The 17036-nt window shown below is 33.1% G+C and overlaps 1 protein-coding gene across 1 annotated transcript in view; it reads left to right on the plus strand.

Moving 5' to 3' along the window:
* The window catches only part of ZNRF2 (zinc and ring finger 2), an 81735-nt gene extending 67179 nt beyond the window's left edge, over positions 1–14556 (plus strand). The window contains 3 exon segments of the mRNA XM_037509803.2: positions 1429–1534; positions 10063–10142; positions 13283–14556. Of these exon segments, the coding sequence (XP_037365700.1) occupies positions 1429–1534; positions 10063–10120 (164 nt within the window). The 3' untranslated portion in view covers positions 10121–10142; positions 13283–14556.
* The last annotated feature ends 2480 nt before the right edge of the window (positions 14557–17036 follow it).

The following is a 17036-nucleotide window of genomic DNA, read 5'->3' on the forward strand; positions in this document are numbered from 1 at the left end:
AGATGAAGAGAAGGAGAAAAGATATGGTGTCAGGGTAGGAGTGGGATAGTTTTGAGAGTAGTGAATGGAACCTCCTACAGGGTCAAGAAATGAAAAATGGGGCCATGGAACTTGAGGGAGGTGTTCAGTAGCATTTTTTCAACTAGCCAGCTTTAGTTGTCCAGAAATCTTGTTCTGTTTAGGTCTCTGATTATGATATATTAACTTGTGAGTTACCCATTAGTAGCTAAAATCACCTCTGCCATATTGCCTAGATTCAGAAAACTTCAACTCGTCTTGCTAAGACCTTACCCATTTCAGCTTTACAGGCAAATCATCTACCTTCTTTTCTATACACCAAATAGAATCTGTGTTTCCTTTCAATGTGCCATCTGAAAATGACTAAAGGGGAACCTGCTTTTTACAGGATGAATTTTTCTACAAGGAACTATTACCGATACATGTACAACTAATTTGTTGGGTTTTATAGAGGGTATGGGACTACCCAGCAAATATTTCGGCATTTAGGTAGAGATTAGTACAGTTTCCCTCCCACCCCCTTATTTTTGTTTTCAAAGCAGTAATTTATCTAGTACAAATTAATATTGCAAAGTCCATTGTATTTGGCTTTTTGTTCTCTAAACATGAGAAAGTATACTTTTCAACAGTTTGTCCATACTCTTCAGTAATTTTTTTTTTTGCATGCCTTAGTTGTTACTGATTTAAAGAGTCACAAAGCATATCTGACTAACATACTCTATTTTAGGTAACATCCTTGTAAGATTTAAAATTTAACATTTTAAAATTTTAATACAGAACAGTTACTGAGATTTTTAAAATACCCTATTGGACCCTTGTGGAGCCACTCTGATTGCTCCCTAGAGTATGCTTGGCACTGTCATGAGAAAGAATTATGAGGATTATATCCAGTATCTGAAATCTTCAAGTTTCCAAAAATCCCTTTCAGAATCAACACAAAAACTTTGATCTACCTTTTCATTTTGTTGAGTTAAGCAGATTTTTCAGAGTCATATATTCAGGATAATTTCTTTAACTCAATTTTGTTATTTTAGAATTTTTTAAATTTATAATAGTATTTTCATAGGGTTTTTCCCCCAGTACATTACATTCTAAACTTTTTTGTACTATCTTGGGCACCAAATAACTATTAATTAGTAAGAGAAGGAAAATGAATTCCAAATTAAAAATAACTGACTTACTGAGAATGTTTTATAGCAAAATCCTTTGCAAACTGGAGAATTCTATAATGTTTTTGCCTACTATAATGCCTCAATGACATGTAAAAGGATGAAACACTGACTTGTGATTAGTATTTCAAATATGGGTGCAGAATTCCATGTATTTAAGAAAAATATGCAATCACCACTTTATAAATTTAGCACATAATTCTTTAGTTTTATTGTTCTGAATTATTTTTTCTTTTCTCAGAGGATGTACTGAGTAAAGATGCTGGGGAATGTGCAATATGCCTAGAAGAATTGCAGCAGGGAGATACTATAGCACGACTGCCTTGTCTATGCATATATCATAAAGGGTAAGTTTATTTTTATGTTAACCTAATTAATATTAGAGGAAAATATTCTCAGTTTCAAACTTAGTAGGTTACTGATGAAAAGACTTCTTTGTTGAAACTACCCCACGCCCATTTCATAGAAATTACAGTCTTTTTTTCCCTACTGGAACTAGGATTCTGACCCACATCCTAAAATCTTATATTACTATGTTTGTATCCTAAAATCTTGTATTTACTGTGACCCAAATATTAGTCACAGTATATTTCATTTAAACCTGCTAACAACCTCATTTTACAATTAGGGAAATAGGCTGAGGAAACATTAGAGAAGCTCTCCAAGTTCACATGATTATTACTGAATGGCAAAGCTGAGATTCAAGCTGTTTGTTTGATTCCAAAGTCATTCTGGTTTCTCTTATATAAAGTCTTCTTGTTTTCAGAGCAAAACAGAAAAAAGTTTAGGTAAAAAAAAATTATTTTAAGTTATCGCCAAAAAAAGAATAGAAAACTATAACTTTGAAGTTAATTAAAGAATATGGTGGACTTTTATTTAAAGGTAGTAGTAGTTAAGGAAAGGGGAAACAGTAAAAGTACAAAATAGACAGGCAAAAATAAACCCAATATCAGTAATTATAATATATTTAAATATAACAAACTCAGCAGTTGAAACAGATGGAAAGGTTCTGATATGCTTTAATAAGCAATACACTTAAACTTGAGAATATAGAAAAACAAGGAATTAAAAAGATAGAAAACTATGTCCATGTAAATACTCACTAAAAGATAACTGACAAAGTTAAATATCAGATATCAGACAAAATAAGCTAGCAAAAAACATTATTAATATAACTATATAGTTCTTTTTTGTGTGTATCTAAGAACATAGTCTCAATGTAAAATATCTATAGAACTTTTAAAAAAGTTGACAAATCCATCATAATGGAAAATTTCAACACACTTCTTGTTGTGTCATAATTATACAAAATAAGTCAGAGATGCAGAAAAATTAAGTAACACAGTTAATAATTTTGACCTGCTGGGTGTGTGTATGTGTGTATGTACCTGCACCCAACAGTTAGAGGCCACATTTTCTTTTTATGCACACATTAAGTATTATAGATAATAATCCTGCATTAGGCTATAAAGCACGTCTTAGCAAAATACAAAGAATAGAAACACTGTTACACATCAGTAATAAAAAATAATCTTCACACATATTTTTAAGTAACTTGTGATTCTAGAATTCACATTGGACTTCAGAAATAGAACTGAAAAATGAAAACCTTTTTGTCATTTTTCTGGAGTGATCCTTGAAAAATTTGTGGTAGAGGAGAAAGATTGTAAATCATTAAACCAAAGTTTTACTTAAGAAATCAGAAAAGTAATAACAGAATAAACACAGAGAAATAGAAGGAAGAAAATAATAATGATGATCAAGAAAGAAAATTATGAAATTCAAAATATGACATCCTAGAGACCCATAAAACCAAAAGTTGGCTCTTTGAAGAAACTAATAGTAGATAAGCCTTTGGCAGGATTGTCTTTAGAAGGAAAAAAACAATACAGAAAAGTGGAATGAAAACAGGCACAATTTCAGGCATGGCAGAAATTTAGAAAAATTCTGTGAAAAAATGACACACTTTTCTATTTAAAGATTTAAACAAAATGGGCAATTTCCTTAAAAATATTTTACAAAAAGAAATGAAGCCCTGAATTGTGACTAATAACTGCAATGAGTAGTTATTTAAACTATTCCAGGAAAACAAAAGTACTTTTTAAAAATTATTTATTTACATGTATTTTACATCATTGTTCATTTTGTGTGATGTTTGCTTTCTTTTCTCAGGTGTAGTCCCCTTAAAATTTCTACCACCAGTTCACCTATACTCCATCACAATAGTCCTTTGTGCTCTTCCCACTATCAGTTTGAACCCACTTCCCCCCCGCCCCCGCAGAATGTCTCTGATTTATAGTTATCTGGGTTTTTTTCTTGTGATTTTTATTGTTACTATTTTTCCCCCCTGATCCTTTATTTGGTTCCCCTATATTCCTCCTAAAAGTGAAACCATCTGATATTTTTCTGTTTTCCCTCTGACTTATTTCACTAAGCATAATCCCTTCTAGCTCCATCCATGTTGCTGCAAATGGCATTAGTTTATCCTTTTTGATTCCAGAATAGTGTTCCATTGTGTATATATACCACATCATCTTGATCCAGTCATGTATTTTTGGGCATTTGGGTTGTTTCTAAGTCTTACCTATTATAAATAGTGTTGCAGTAAACATAGGGGTGCAGGTATCGTTTTAAATTAATGTTTTTGTGTCCTTTGGGTAGATCCCTAGGAGTGAAATTGCCGGGTCATATGGTAGCTCCATTTTTAGTAGTCTGAGGTACCTTTACACAGCTTTCCACAGTGGTTGGATCAGTTTGCACTCCCACCAGCAGTGTAGGAGAGTTCCTTTTTCACCACATCCGCGCCACATTTGTTGTTGCTAGTTTTTTTTAAGATGTGCCATTCTTTTTTTTGTTTGTTTTTTTAAAGATTCAGTCATCCATGCATACAAGAGCTGGGGCACAGGCCAGAGCTGCAGAGGGTGAGAGGAATCACCAGAGACAGAGTGGGGAACAGAACAGGCAGATCCACTGAAACACACTGCTGAGGGGAGCAGCGGGCCAGTCAGGAAAGGTCTGCTGTGCCATGTGGGTTACTCCCTGGCTGGCCAGGGATTGAACTGGTGCTGCAGTGGCCACGGACAGCTTCATAGGTTGCATCCCAACCCTTTGTGCCACCAGGGAGGCCCAATATGGACCATTCTTACAGGTGTAAGGTGGTATCTCATTATGGTTTCGATTTCATTTCCCTGATTATGAGAGATGTTGAATATTTTTTCATATGCCTGTTGGCCATTTGCATTTCCTCTTTGGAGAAGTGTCTTTCAAGTTCTTCTGCCCATTTTTTGACTGAATTATTTACTTTGTTTTTGTTGAGTTCTGTGAGTTCTTTGTTTATCTTTGTGATCAGTCCCTTATCAGTTGTATGGAGTGCAAAAATTTGCTCCCAATGAGTAAGGTGTCTCTTTGTTTTGGTTAATGTCTCTTGCTGTGCAGAAGTTTTTTAGTTTGCTGTAATCCCAGATGTTTATCTTTTCCTTCACTTTCTTTGTTTTGGGGATTAGCCTTTTAGGATGTTACTGAGATGTATGCCATGTAGTGATTTACCTATATTTTCTTCTATATGTTTTATGGTGTCAGGTCTTATGTTCAATTCTTTTATCCATTTTGAGTTGATATTTGTGCATGGTGTGAGGTAATTGCCTAGTTTCATTCTTTTGCTTATGGTGGTCCAGTTTTCCCAGCACTATTTATTGAAGAAACTGTCCTTATTCCATTGCATATCCTTTGTTCCTTTGTCAAAGATTAGTTGTCCATGTATGTGTGGCTTTACTTCTGGGCTTTCTGTTTGGTTCCATTGGTTTGTGTGTCTGTTTTTGTTTCAGTACCATACTGGTTTTTTTTTTTTTTTTAATAGAGGCATGTTATTTTATTTATTTATTTGTTTGTTTGTTTGTTTTGTTTATACATGCACTGGGTACAGTCAGAAGCGCGGGAGGGTGAGAGAATTCACCAGAGCCAGAGCGAGGAGCAGAGCAGGCAGAAGGACCGAAGTACACTGCTGAGGGGAGCAGCGGGCGGCAGGAGAGGTCCGCGTGCCATGTGGCACCCTCCTCTGGTGGCCGGGGAGCAGCCGGGGATTGAACCGGGGCTGCAGAGGCCGTGGGCAGCTTCGCAACCCAGTGCTCAACTGCTGCACCACTGGGGAGGCCCTCAGTACCATACTGCTTTAATTATTATGGCTTTATAGTATAGTTTGAAGCCCGGGAGTGTGATGCCTGCATCATCTTCTGTTTTAGTCAGGAGAGCTTCAGCTACTCGAGGTTTTTTTGTGGCTCTGTAAAAAAGACTTTTTTAAAAAATCTAAAAGCAGACCTACAAAAACAGTTTGAAAGCAAGTTCTAGCAGATATCCAAAGACCATCACATTAAAAATCACAAACTCCCCCCAAAATAGAAGATAGAAGGTTCTCCCAATTATTTAATGAAAACAGTATAAATTTGATACCAAAACCAGATAAAGACAAAGAAAATCAAAAGGTGCTCTCTTTATATATAAGCAAACCAAATTCAGTGATATAGATCTAAAATAATACCTCATTACCAAATTTGATTTATACCAGGAATGAGAAGATATAACAGTAGAAAATCTGTATATATGTAGTTAATCACATTAGCAAAAGAGAAAGACCATAGTAACCCAATAAACATAAGAAAGCTTTCATTAAAATTCTGTACTTATATATTAACAAATTTAAGACAAAAGCAAAGAATAAATATCTGGAAATTAATAAGAGTTCGGCAAGTTCGGCAGATATGAGTACAATATGTGAAAAAGAGTTGTATTCATATCCCAGTATGAAAAAGAAAATATAACATAAAAGAATAATAACATTAATGGCAACAGTAACTTCAGTCTGTTATATTAGGTATATTAGGAATAAATCCTACAAAAGATGTTCAGAACTTTCCTTTAGAGAAAATCTTAAATTTTATTGAAAGATAAAATAGAAGATCTAAAATAAATGACAGTATACTATTTTTTGGATAGGAAGACCGAATGTCATAAAATTTCACTTTGCTCTGTATAGTTAATATCCCAATCAAACATTAACTAGTGCTTTTGTGTAAGTTGGCATATTCTAAAATGTGTACGGACCAAAGCGTGAAGTGCCAAGAATAGTTAAGATGCTCCTGAAGAAGGAAATGATACTGGGGGCCTTGTCCTACACAAATTCATAATACGACTGTATTAAGACAGTGTGGAAAGGACCCTGGCCTGTGGGATAGGATAGTACCCATACACACTCATGCCTTTGTAGAGAAACAACCAGAGCATGGACTCTCAGGAGCCAAGACTCCCAAAGTTCAAATTTCAGCCTCTCCACTGTCCTCTGTGGTCAAGTTACTTCGTTTCTCTCTCTTCAATCTACAAATTTGTGACAAGATTACTAATACATAATAGATGTTGTGCATAAGATTTTGTTCAATGAATGAAAAGAAATGGTTTACCAGAGGTGGTTTAACAGTGTAATAGAGAAAGAAGTATTTGATGAATGGTACTGGGATAAATTGGTTATTGGTATCAAAAAAAAAAAAATTTTGAAATAAAATATCCAGATTAACTAAACAACTATGAAAACCAAAATCTGACATATGCTGTAAGGAATATAGAGAAACATTCTTGACCTTTTGGTCAGGAATAATTTTGGGGTGGGGGAATGGTAAAATAACCTCCCTACCCAAATAAAATTTTAAAAGAAAGTTAACTGTGTTAAAATTTAAAACCTTTTTTGCATGTTGATACTGTGAAAAAGGAACAACTTCAGACTAGAAGTGTTTTTTTAATACATAAAGCTACAAAACTTTGGTACCTGAAACAATATTACTGTGCAGTTAACTCATTTCAAGTGCTAAATGGGGAATGATGACACATCTTACCCTGGTTCTCAGCACATTAATGTTTTGCTCCATCAAATAAAAGCAGTTGAAAGTATATATCCTGGAACAGTTAGCTGTGGAAGAGTATGTACTGTAAGGAGTTGGATGCACCCCATGTTTTTTTTTAAAGATTTATTTATTTATTTATACAAGCACTGGGTACAGTCAGAAGTGCTGGGAGGGTGAGAGAATTTGCCAGAGCGGGGAGCAGAGCAGGCAGAAGGACTGAAGTACACTGCTGAGGGGAGCAGCGGGTAGCAGGAGAGGTCTGCGTGCCATGTGGGACCCTCCTCTGGTGGCCCAGGAGCAGCCAGGAATCGGACCAGCACTGCAGAGGCTGTGGGCAGCTTCGCAACCCAGGATTCAACCGCTGCGCCACCGGGGAGGCCCACACCCCATGTTTTTATACACAGTTCAGTTAGACCAGAGACTTTGTTTTTTAAAGTATCTACTTCATAGTTCTCCTCAAATTATGTGCATTGACTGTCTCCTTAATACAGCAGTGTCAATTCTGTTTTAATCTTCATTATGTTTAGCTTCATTCTTTCTAAAAACAATCCTATAAACAGAACAGTATTTTATTTAGAACAAACATGTCTTTGTTCAGGTTGCAAGGTATATTGTTTACTTGCCTGGCTTTGCATTTAACCTGTTTTTTTCCCTCCCTAGTACCTGTTACTTTTAGTGCATAATTTTCTAGAAAGCAGGGTTCATCAGATATGGTGTACATTTTATTATAACAAATATCTGAATGATAAATTCCTATATAACTTCTTCTATAAGAAAAAGACAAATTGAAATTGAAAATTTGTCCAGTTTTAATAGTCAGTTCAGATAAAAGACCCCTAAATGGACAGAAACATGCAAATGTAAGTTGGTATACCTGGCAGTCATTACTGTGGCTGTACATATCCTACAACTCAGTGATTCTGATTCTACTCTAGGTTTATGCCTTGGAGGAATTCTTGATCTGCTCTGGAACAATGCTTCTACACATTTGTATAAAGTAGCTTAACATCGGAGCATAACCAATACGATACTTTCTTCACTTATTCTTGCAATGATTTTAAACAAAAATCAAAATAATGTGTTTGTTTAATGGCAAAATTAATGTATAAACTGGCTTAAGTCCTTAACATTTTGAGAACTGTCGAAAAGCAGCTAGCTGGTAGATTTGAATTTTATCACCACAAACAAGTTTGAGAAAATAGAATGGCATGTCTCAGTATTATGTTGGAGGACCACTCTAATGATTATATTTAATCATTAGACCACACTTTAAGTAGCACTTAGCATACTACGTATAAGAAAGTTCGTAACATCACCAAAAGTGTCCATCAGTAAGAGAATGGCTGTGTAAATTACAGTGTGGTTATGTAATGGAATACTATGGACACTGAAAATGTAAGAACCAGAGCATTACTTATTATTAACAATTAGAAATCTCAACCAAGGAAGGGTGGGGTGGGCGGAGAAAGCAATTAGAAAAGGCATACTTTATGGTAACATTTACATAAAATTTAAAACATAGAAACAGTACCCTGTGTTGTTTTGTAATATACTTTGTATATAGTAACAGCATAAGAAAATGCCTAAGAATGAAAGCACCAAATTTAGTATACTAATTTTTTTTGCTAGAATTGAGAGAGGGAATATAATATTTTAATAATGTGGGTAGATAGCAATTACTCTGAGATGGACTGAGAGTTTTAAATGATTACTTTCTCAAGATGAGCCAGAATTACATGGTTATAAAATAAGAAGTACCCATTTTAGGTCACATACTGTTCAGATATACTGTTCAGATATACTGTTCAGATATACTGTGGGTTGTTAATAACCTGTTCAATTCTTGGTATTCATCTTAAGAAGTGTTCTGAAATACCATGGGACCTCTAGACCTGGGTGAGAAGAATGAAAAAACAGGCTGAAAACAATGCCATAAGCCTTATTTGGCATGTTTACTTAGACAAAAAGATTTAATGGCAACAGTAATTGTTTTAGATATTTGAAAGAATATCATGTTGAATAGATTTTTTACCTTTTAATTTCATCCATCATTAATTAATATGAATTTAAACCTTTAGCATATCAGCCAAGATGTCTAGCTTTGTGTGGCCCATGCAAATTTGACATGTGTGAACAATGACATGTTATTGTCATTGTTATTTTGAATCCTGTTTGGGTGTCTTACTAGCTGTTATTTTGAATCCTGTTTGGGTGTCTTACTAGCTGTTGGGAAAGTTACTTTTGAAGGTCTTGACTTTATCATTTATCACAGTGAAATAGAAATTTCCTTAGTCATAGAAATGTTCTGTAGTTCAGTAGAGTTGCCACTTTTAGACTTTCAAGCACTTGAAATATGATTGTTGTGACTGAGGAAATGAACTTTACTTTAATCTTGATGAATTTAAATTTAAATAGTTATATATGCTCATGACTACTACATTCGACAATGCAGATTTACAGTGAGTATCATTTCACTTCTAATAAAATCATGAAGTACTTTACAGATGCAAGCGGATATATTTATTTGGATGTGTTTGTATTACAGGTGGGATAGACGTAAGTATTCATTCCTCCCATATAAGTATGGTCTTTTTAAATGTGATATTGTATTGTAAAGAATTAAAAATAAAATGTTTATTACACTGATTGGTATCATGAACAGGTTAATTTTTGCATAATTGAATAGCTAAGAAGAGAAATAACTATCCAGATCTGTCATTATATTTTGAATAATAGTACAGTGATAGTTTTTCAGATTGTCTTTTGGTTATGGTTGTTCTGTTGAAACTTTAAAGTACTTTTTAGCATAATTTTGCAACGATTAGTTATTTAACTGGTTAGAATAATCAAAATGTAATGAACATATATAGTCATTAAAAATGCTAAATTTTTTTCTGCAAAGAAATATCAAAATCAATGATAAATATTTTTATTACAGTTGACATATAAAATTAAACATAAGTATTTCAATGTTCCTTCTTTTCTAGCTGCATAGATGAATGGTTTGAAGTAAATAGATCTTGCCCTGAGCACCCTTCAGATTAAGCATCAACTTCCTACTTTATAGGTAATTCTCACTTTTTCTGTTATGAATTGCACATTCTCAATCATTTTATTGTTTATTCATAGAGCTGTGCATGTGTGGGTGTGTGTGTTCCACACATTGTGTTAGGCTACCATTTTGAAAACTCATGTGAAGGATACATGATTAAAACCAACTTTTTATTATATTTATTTATTTTACATTGTTGTTCATTTTTGTACAATGTTTGATATCTCTTCTCAGGTGTAATCCCTGTAACATTCCCACCACTGAATCACCTGTGAACCTTCACCATAGTCTCTTGTGCTCTTCCCTCTCCTGTTTTAACCCTCCTCTCTATCCCTCCCCTGCTGTAGGACTCAGATTTTTAATTTGTTTGCTAGCTTTCTTTTTTTATCCCTGACCCCTTGTTTGGTTTCCCTATATTCTTCCTATAAGTGAGCCCATTGGATATTTTTCTTTTTCTGACTTACTTCACTGAGCATAATCCCTTCCAACTCCATCCATGTTGCTGCAAATACCATGAGTTTATCTTTTTTGATTGCTAAGTACTATTCCTCTGTGTATATATACCACATTTTCTTGATCCAAACATCTGGTTTTGGGCATTTAGGTTGAAAAGCAACTTTCTTGATGACTGCAGAGAGTCATAGATTGAGTAAATTCTGCATTCCTGGTACTTTAAAACACTTTATTTTATTTTAGTTTAAAAAAAAAAAAACATGAAATACATGTTATGAACCCATTTTACCGGTGAGAAAGCTGAGGGTCAAACTAAGTTCCATGACTTTAAGAAGCAAGTTGCACCAACAGTCCAATCAAATTTCATACTCTTAAAGATAAAACCTCTCAGGTATGTTCTTCAGTAATGCAATATAATATAATAAAATGATAATTAGAGTTTATATTGCAGGGATTGTTCTAAGCATTTCACATCTATTAATCACTCATCTAATTGGCCTAACAACCCATTGAGCTCAGTATTCTTACAATTGCCATTTTGCAAATGAGAAAATTATCTTATAGAGGCAAAAAAACTTGTCAAAGTCACATAGCTAGTTCTTGGGTGGAGGTAGGGTTCTGGCTCCAAAGACTATGTTCTTGACAGTTTTGCTAATTTATTAGATAGGAACATTTTCTTCAAAAAGTTGCATCATGACTTCATTCAATTTAATCTTTCATCTTTATATTCTCAGCATGTAGTATGGTACATGTTGATATAGTAGATCCAAAAAAAATGAAATTTGAGCTATATACAGAATCTGTTTTGCTCTGCTGATTTGGCTTTTTTATAATTCTGCATTATTTGAAAATGTTCCGTGAATGGAACGATAATTTCACTCGAGCATTGCTTTTTTCTGTGTTCCATGAAGTGATTTAAATGGCATTATTCAGCATTAAAAAAAAAAAAAGCGAACTTAATTGCTATTTCCTATATATGAAAAGCTTTATATTGAGAGGACTTGCAGAATTGTTATAAAGAATTGGGTTTTTACATTGAGGAAAACATTACAGCTACTCTTGGATTTGTCTCAGAGGATTAGAGAGCCTCTGTGTTCAGAAGACAGTAATAGACAACAATCTTTTCTCAGTGGCTAAGACTGTTAGCGGGGGCTAAGACTGGAGGCAGGGAGCTAAGGCAATAATATCCTGAGATCTAGTCCTGTGTTGTCACTCCATTTCCTTTTATGTCAGTAACTCTTGGTCATACATTGAGAATGTAGGTGAGGTATAAACACACTCAAGGAATTCTTACTACTCTTGATGAAGGCAATTTAATTATCAGGTTAGTATATTAAAGGAGATTTCAGGTAATTTAATAGCAGCTGCAGTAACTACAGAACTACAAATTAAGTGTTACAATAACACTAGGGTTATGCATGTGAAATGTTAAAACCTTGGAAAACTAGAGTGTACTGCAAGACCACCTCGCCCTTTTACTGTGAGGTTTCTTAGTCATATCTGGATACATATTTAAAGTATGAATTGGGATAAGATTGCTGTGTAAGAGAAGCGTGGGCACAGAGTGGTATTTTGACTATAGTGTTTTTATTTTACCATGAAAAACTAGGGGATGATTTATAATGTCTTCATTGTTAACCTATACCTGGGTCAATAAGCAAAACTGACTAAAATTATAGATGTTATTTTAAGAAGAAGCACTGAAATCCACTGCTAATAGAATGAAGTTTTTATCTTATGTTAGTTGCTGAAGTAATATGTCTAAATCCTTCTATAGGTAAAATTTGTCTTTTACAAATATACAGTAAATAAACTTTTTCTGTGAAGTAGAATTTTATGGTGTAATTTGTTTTCTTTTTAATTTCATAATCAAATGAGCTTAATTTTTTCTTTAGTGCACAGTGAACTTGTGGGATATGTGGAATATACATCTTATCTCATAGTTAACATGCATATAGCTATTAAACAGCATTTTAGTTTCTTTTACCTTATGTATTATTATCTCTTTATTTTTTTTAAATATATGTAGAACCTCAGTTTGGTGACAGCTGCCCTCAGAAATCTGAGTCAGTGGAATCTTTCTCTCTGGTTCTTGAAGAATCATTTTTAAGAACACATAGACATGGAATATATTGGCTGTCATATTTTTGCTTCCTTTCAGACTGCTCTTATTTACTGAATGAAAAATTCCTCCTATCTCTTTTGCTGTCCCAGATAAAAATGTATGGGTTTGAAGAGGATTTAATGTTAAAACATTTTTTTCACAGAACAGTACAACAAACTGTAACATTTCTAGTATTCTAAGGGATTTAAAAGTTATCCCCAAATAGATATGCAGCATTATCTAAAGATATTGATTAGTTAGGAGATAGATACTATTCTTGATTTGAGATTTTGGTTATTTGGGGAGAGAGTAATAAGTTTGTGTGCTTGTGTGTAATTTCTGTACTTTGCTGCAGTCTTTATTGCAGAGTGGTAATGACTTATGCAGTGACTATTCTTTTGACTGCTTTAAGATTTGATCACCCTTCTCTGTCCTTGATCTCTTCTTTTGTAGAAATACTAATTTTATGAATTTCTAGAATAATAATTAAGTGTATAAAAATTTACTGTAACTAAAGTAATGTTGATAGGGAAATGTTTTGATTTGTAATACTGTTGTGGACCACTGCATAATCTAAATGTATCTACTTTTCACACAGATTTTCTTGACTTTTCAAGATGCTTGAAAAACCTAGAGCTTATGAAGATCTGTCTCTGGAGAAACAACAGAAATGCAGGCATACTCAGTCAGAAATCTGAGTTCTGGGAAACTCGGTAATGCAGAGATGGACAATCACACACAGGGGAAAGTAATTCTGCTGAAGAGAGGACAGTAACCACAGAACTCAGTGTACCAAACATGCATATAAAGGACACACAGGGATTTTGAAAATGCTGCACATCCCTTATTTTAGTCATCTACGTAGGTAATACTGATAAACATTTTGTATTCAGACGCCAAAGTTAACTGATTTAAAAGTTGATTTACTTTTTATTAAGTTCTCTAGAGTTGCGCAACTGGTTGTGTTTTGATTTGTTTTTTAGTTTGGGGTCTCTTTATTTTCCCCAACATGATGTTTCTGCATTCATCTATGCTTAATTAAACTGAAGACCATATAACGTCTTATAAAGTCCTAAATGTGAAACCAAGAAATGTAATCAAGCAGTAAAACATTCTCTGAATGTAGACCATGACCCAAGTTCTTCTATTTTTCCCCCAGAATGGAAAAGACTTATACATTGGAAAGCTAAAATGTGTTAATATTTTATAATTAAAGGCATACTATTATCAGAATGCAGTCCAAAGAGTAAATCAAGTTTTACAGAATTACACTTTAATTAAATATGAAATTGTCTACTGAATTGCAGTTTATAAAATATCTCGTCTCATCTTAAATAAAGTTGCTCAACAGTTAATTAGTAATGAATCATCTTGTAGCTATGCAACTTTTTAAAAAATATGAATTACCAATTTTAAGTGCTGCCAGCTACAATAACTTTATTTTAACGGGTATTTTTGTTTGTTCCTTTCATATAATTATTTTATTGTGCTTTGCATCTCCAGGCAGTTTTCCCATATTTGGGTAAAATGTTTATTAGCAGGTTGTAAACTGAATAACTTATGAAAAGGGTGAAATAAAATTTTCTTGAGTGGAACTTGGAATAATTTGAGGACTTTTATATACTTTTAAAAATCAGCATTTAGTTGGGATGCTAGATTTATAGTAATTCGCATCTTTAGTTTTCCAGATAATCTGGAGATTAGTGTTTGATAAATGATTTTTTAAAGCAAATATGAAGATTTTGTTAATTTATAATTTATTAATGTGTTATTACTGTAATTGAAAATGTTATAGAGACTTTGGAATTCAGTCTTGTGTGAAAAGAAATGTATTAAGCAAAACTATGTGAATAAATATTCCCACAAACTACATCTGAATGGTTAAAAAGTACTGGAAGAGAGCTATCAGGGCTACCCTAGTGAATGTCTTTTTTTATTTTAAATATCAAGATTACCAGTAAGAAAATTTTGTGTTTTCAACATAGGGAAAATGTTATCAATGAACAGTGCACTTTACTCGGTATAACTGAAAGTTGCACAGTGCTCTTTCCTTATTTTAAGTTTTCTTTATTTAAGTAGTTGCTTTTCTCTTTAATGCTGCTACTCCTATTCTCAAATCAAAGTCCTCCCTGCCCCCATCCCCCAATTGCTTCTGTTTCTTTTTTTTTTTTTTTTTTTTTAAGGGCATGTACAGGAGCAACTGCTGCTACCCAAAAAAGTCTGTGTATTATAAACAAAAGAGTTTTTAATTGCTTTTTGTGTGAGTCTAGACCAGATAACATTTTCCCTAAAGTTATGCTGTGAAATGCCTTTTGTTATGCTGCAATTGATAAAAGAATCCAAAACCTCCATTGTAACAGCTGACAGCACAGTTACATAGGTGCTTTTTAACCAGTATGGAAAATATTCTTCCCTCAACGAAAATATTCTTTCCATAATTTTTTGTTCTGTTATCAGGAAATCTTGATATGATTCCATTTTATTTCACACTTTCAATTTTGTAAGCTGTCACCACACACACACACACACACACGAAAAATTTTTAGAATGTGAATAATTCATTTGTTTTTTTACTACTGGTATATTGCTATGATGAAAATTATTTTATTGTCTTCCATTCTTAAAGGAAGAAATTTACTATAGATATGGTAGTTAACTGTTTATATACCACAAGTTGATTTTCTGATATGATTTACTCATTGACTTTTAAAAATTTATTAGCTTAATTTGACTTTTCCTTCGTGCTGTATTATGCTCTCACAATCTTAACTTTCTGTTTGTCAAAGTTCTGTGCTGCAGCTGCTACAGTAGAAGCGCCTGTGGTTTAAAAGAGAGTTCATTGTTTGTCAGTGTTAAGTACTACTTGATTACTATATTTGTCTAGAACAGTATTTACTTAAATTTATTTATAGCATTCCCTTTTTGTTAAAATTTACAAAAGTTAGCATTTTTTACTTAAAATTCAGTATCCATCAATGACTTCCTAAAGAGAATAATGTAGAAATTGAAAAGAAAATCTTTGAAATGCTCCAGTTTTTATTCAGAGTCATTATTCTGAAAATATTATAAGTAATATTCCACATAATGTCACTTATAATATTTGTAAATATGCAGACACTGAACAGTTTAAGTAGGATGTGTGTCACATTAGGTATTTAAATGTGTAGCTAAAGTACTGACAACTAAATATTATGAAGGCAAAATAAAGATTGAAAGTCTAGGTTATCAAGTTGCTTATAACTTTTTAGGATTTTTGTAAATACTTGTTTTCAAATAAGATTACACATGCATATATAGAAAGCAGTATGTTGTGAAATTTTTTACTTCAGTGCCACTCTTCAGAATGGGTTTATTGCCAATTTTGACCCCTTACCTTACTTTGATCTAGTTCTTGGTTTTGGTTTTGGTTTTTTTGCCAGAATGTATAAGTGATACTAAAATTAATTCAGTCTTACTTGATGCTTTGCCAGAGAAATAGACTAGTCATAGTCTTAATCTTTGTTTTTCAGATCTGGTTATAAATCAGATATAGATTGTGTTTAAGCAGTGATTATGATGAAATATAAATAATGGTTTTTGTAACTGATATTTTGTGATAGCTGAAAAATTATTTTAGAAGTCATTAACTGTTGCATATTACATAAGTTTTGTTTTCTTAATACACATATTTCTTTTGAATGTATTTTAATTTTCACCCACTAAACACTTTACTACAGTGTAACCCCAAAATGCCTGTAGCGCACCCTCAACATATTTGCAGTATGTATTTTGAAAAGATTTCTGTTTAAGAATTAATGAAAGTGGCAGATTCCTCTCCAAACTTTATTTTACTTTCTAAATTTGGGTATAGTTTAAAAACAATCATTTAAATTACTATATTATAGCAACACATAGGAGTATATCTTTAATTGAAAAAGACTGTAAATTCAATGTAAATATACGTAATTTTATTTACTAACTTGGGAGTGTTGAAGTAGGGAAATTTCTTAACAATAAACTACATTTGAACAAAGCATGAAACTTCTTTAAAACTCAAGAATAATTGAATTTGCCATCTATTAAACAACCACATTATGTGTTGATAATATTCAAATCATCTTGCTCTTTCACAGAGGTTTCCATTTAAATTAGATTATCGGGAACTGCAAAACTAGTGAATGTTGCTTATTAAATGAGTACAGTTTATTAGTTGCAGTATGTCCTTAGTTCATTGAGGTCATTTTCTTGCAATTTTGATTTATCCCACAGTGAACTCAGTACATACGGACAATGGGTGTATAAATGTGAAGTGTTCCTTGTTCTTGTACAGATCCTCTCCAAGTTGAAAAAAAAATTGAGCATGCCATTATTTT

Source organism: Talpa occidentalis, unplaced genomic scaffold (assembly GCF_014898055.3).
Source record: "Talpa occidentalis isolate TD23 unplaced genomic scaffold, MPIMG_talOcc4v2.1, whole genome shotgun sequence".
In the NCBI taxonomy this organism is placed as follows: Eukaryota; Metazoa; Chordata; class Mammalia; order Eulipotyphla; family Talpidae; genus Talpa; species Talpa occidentalis.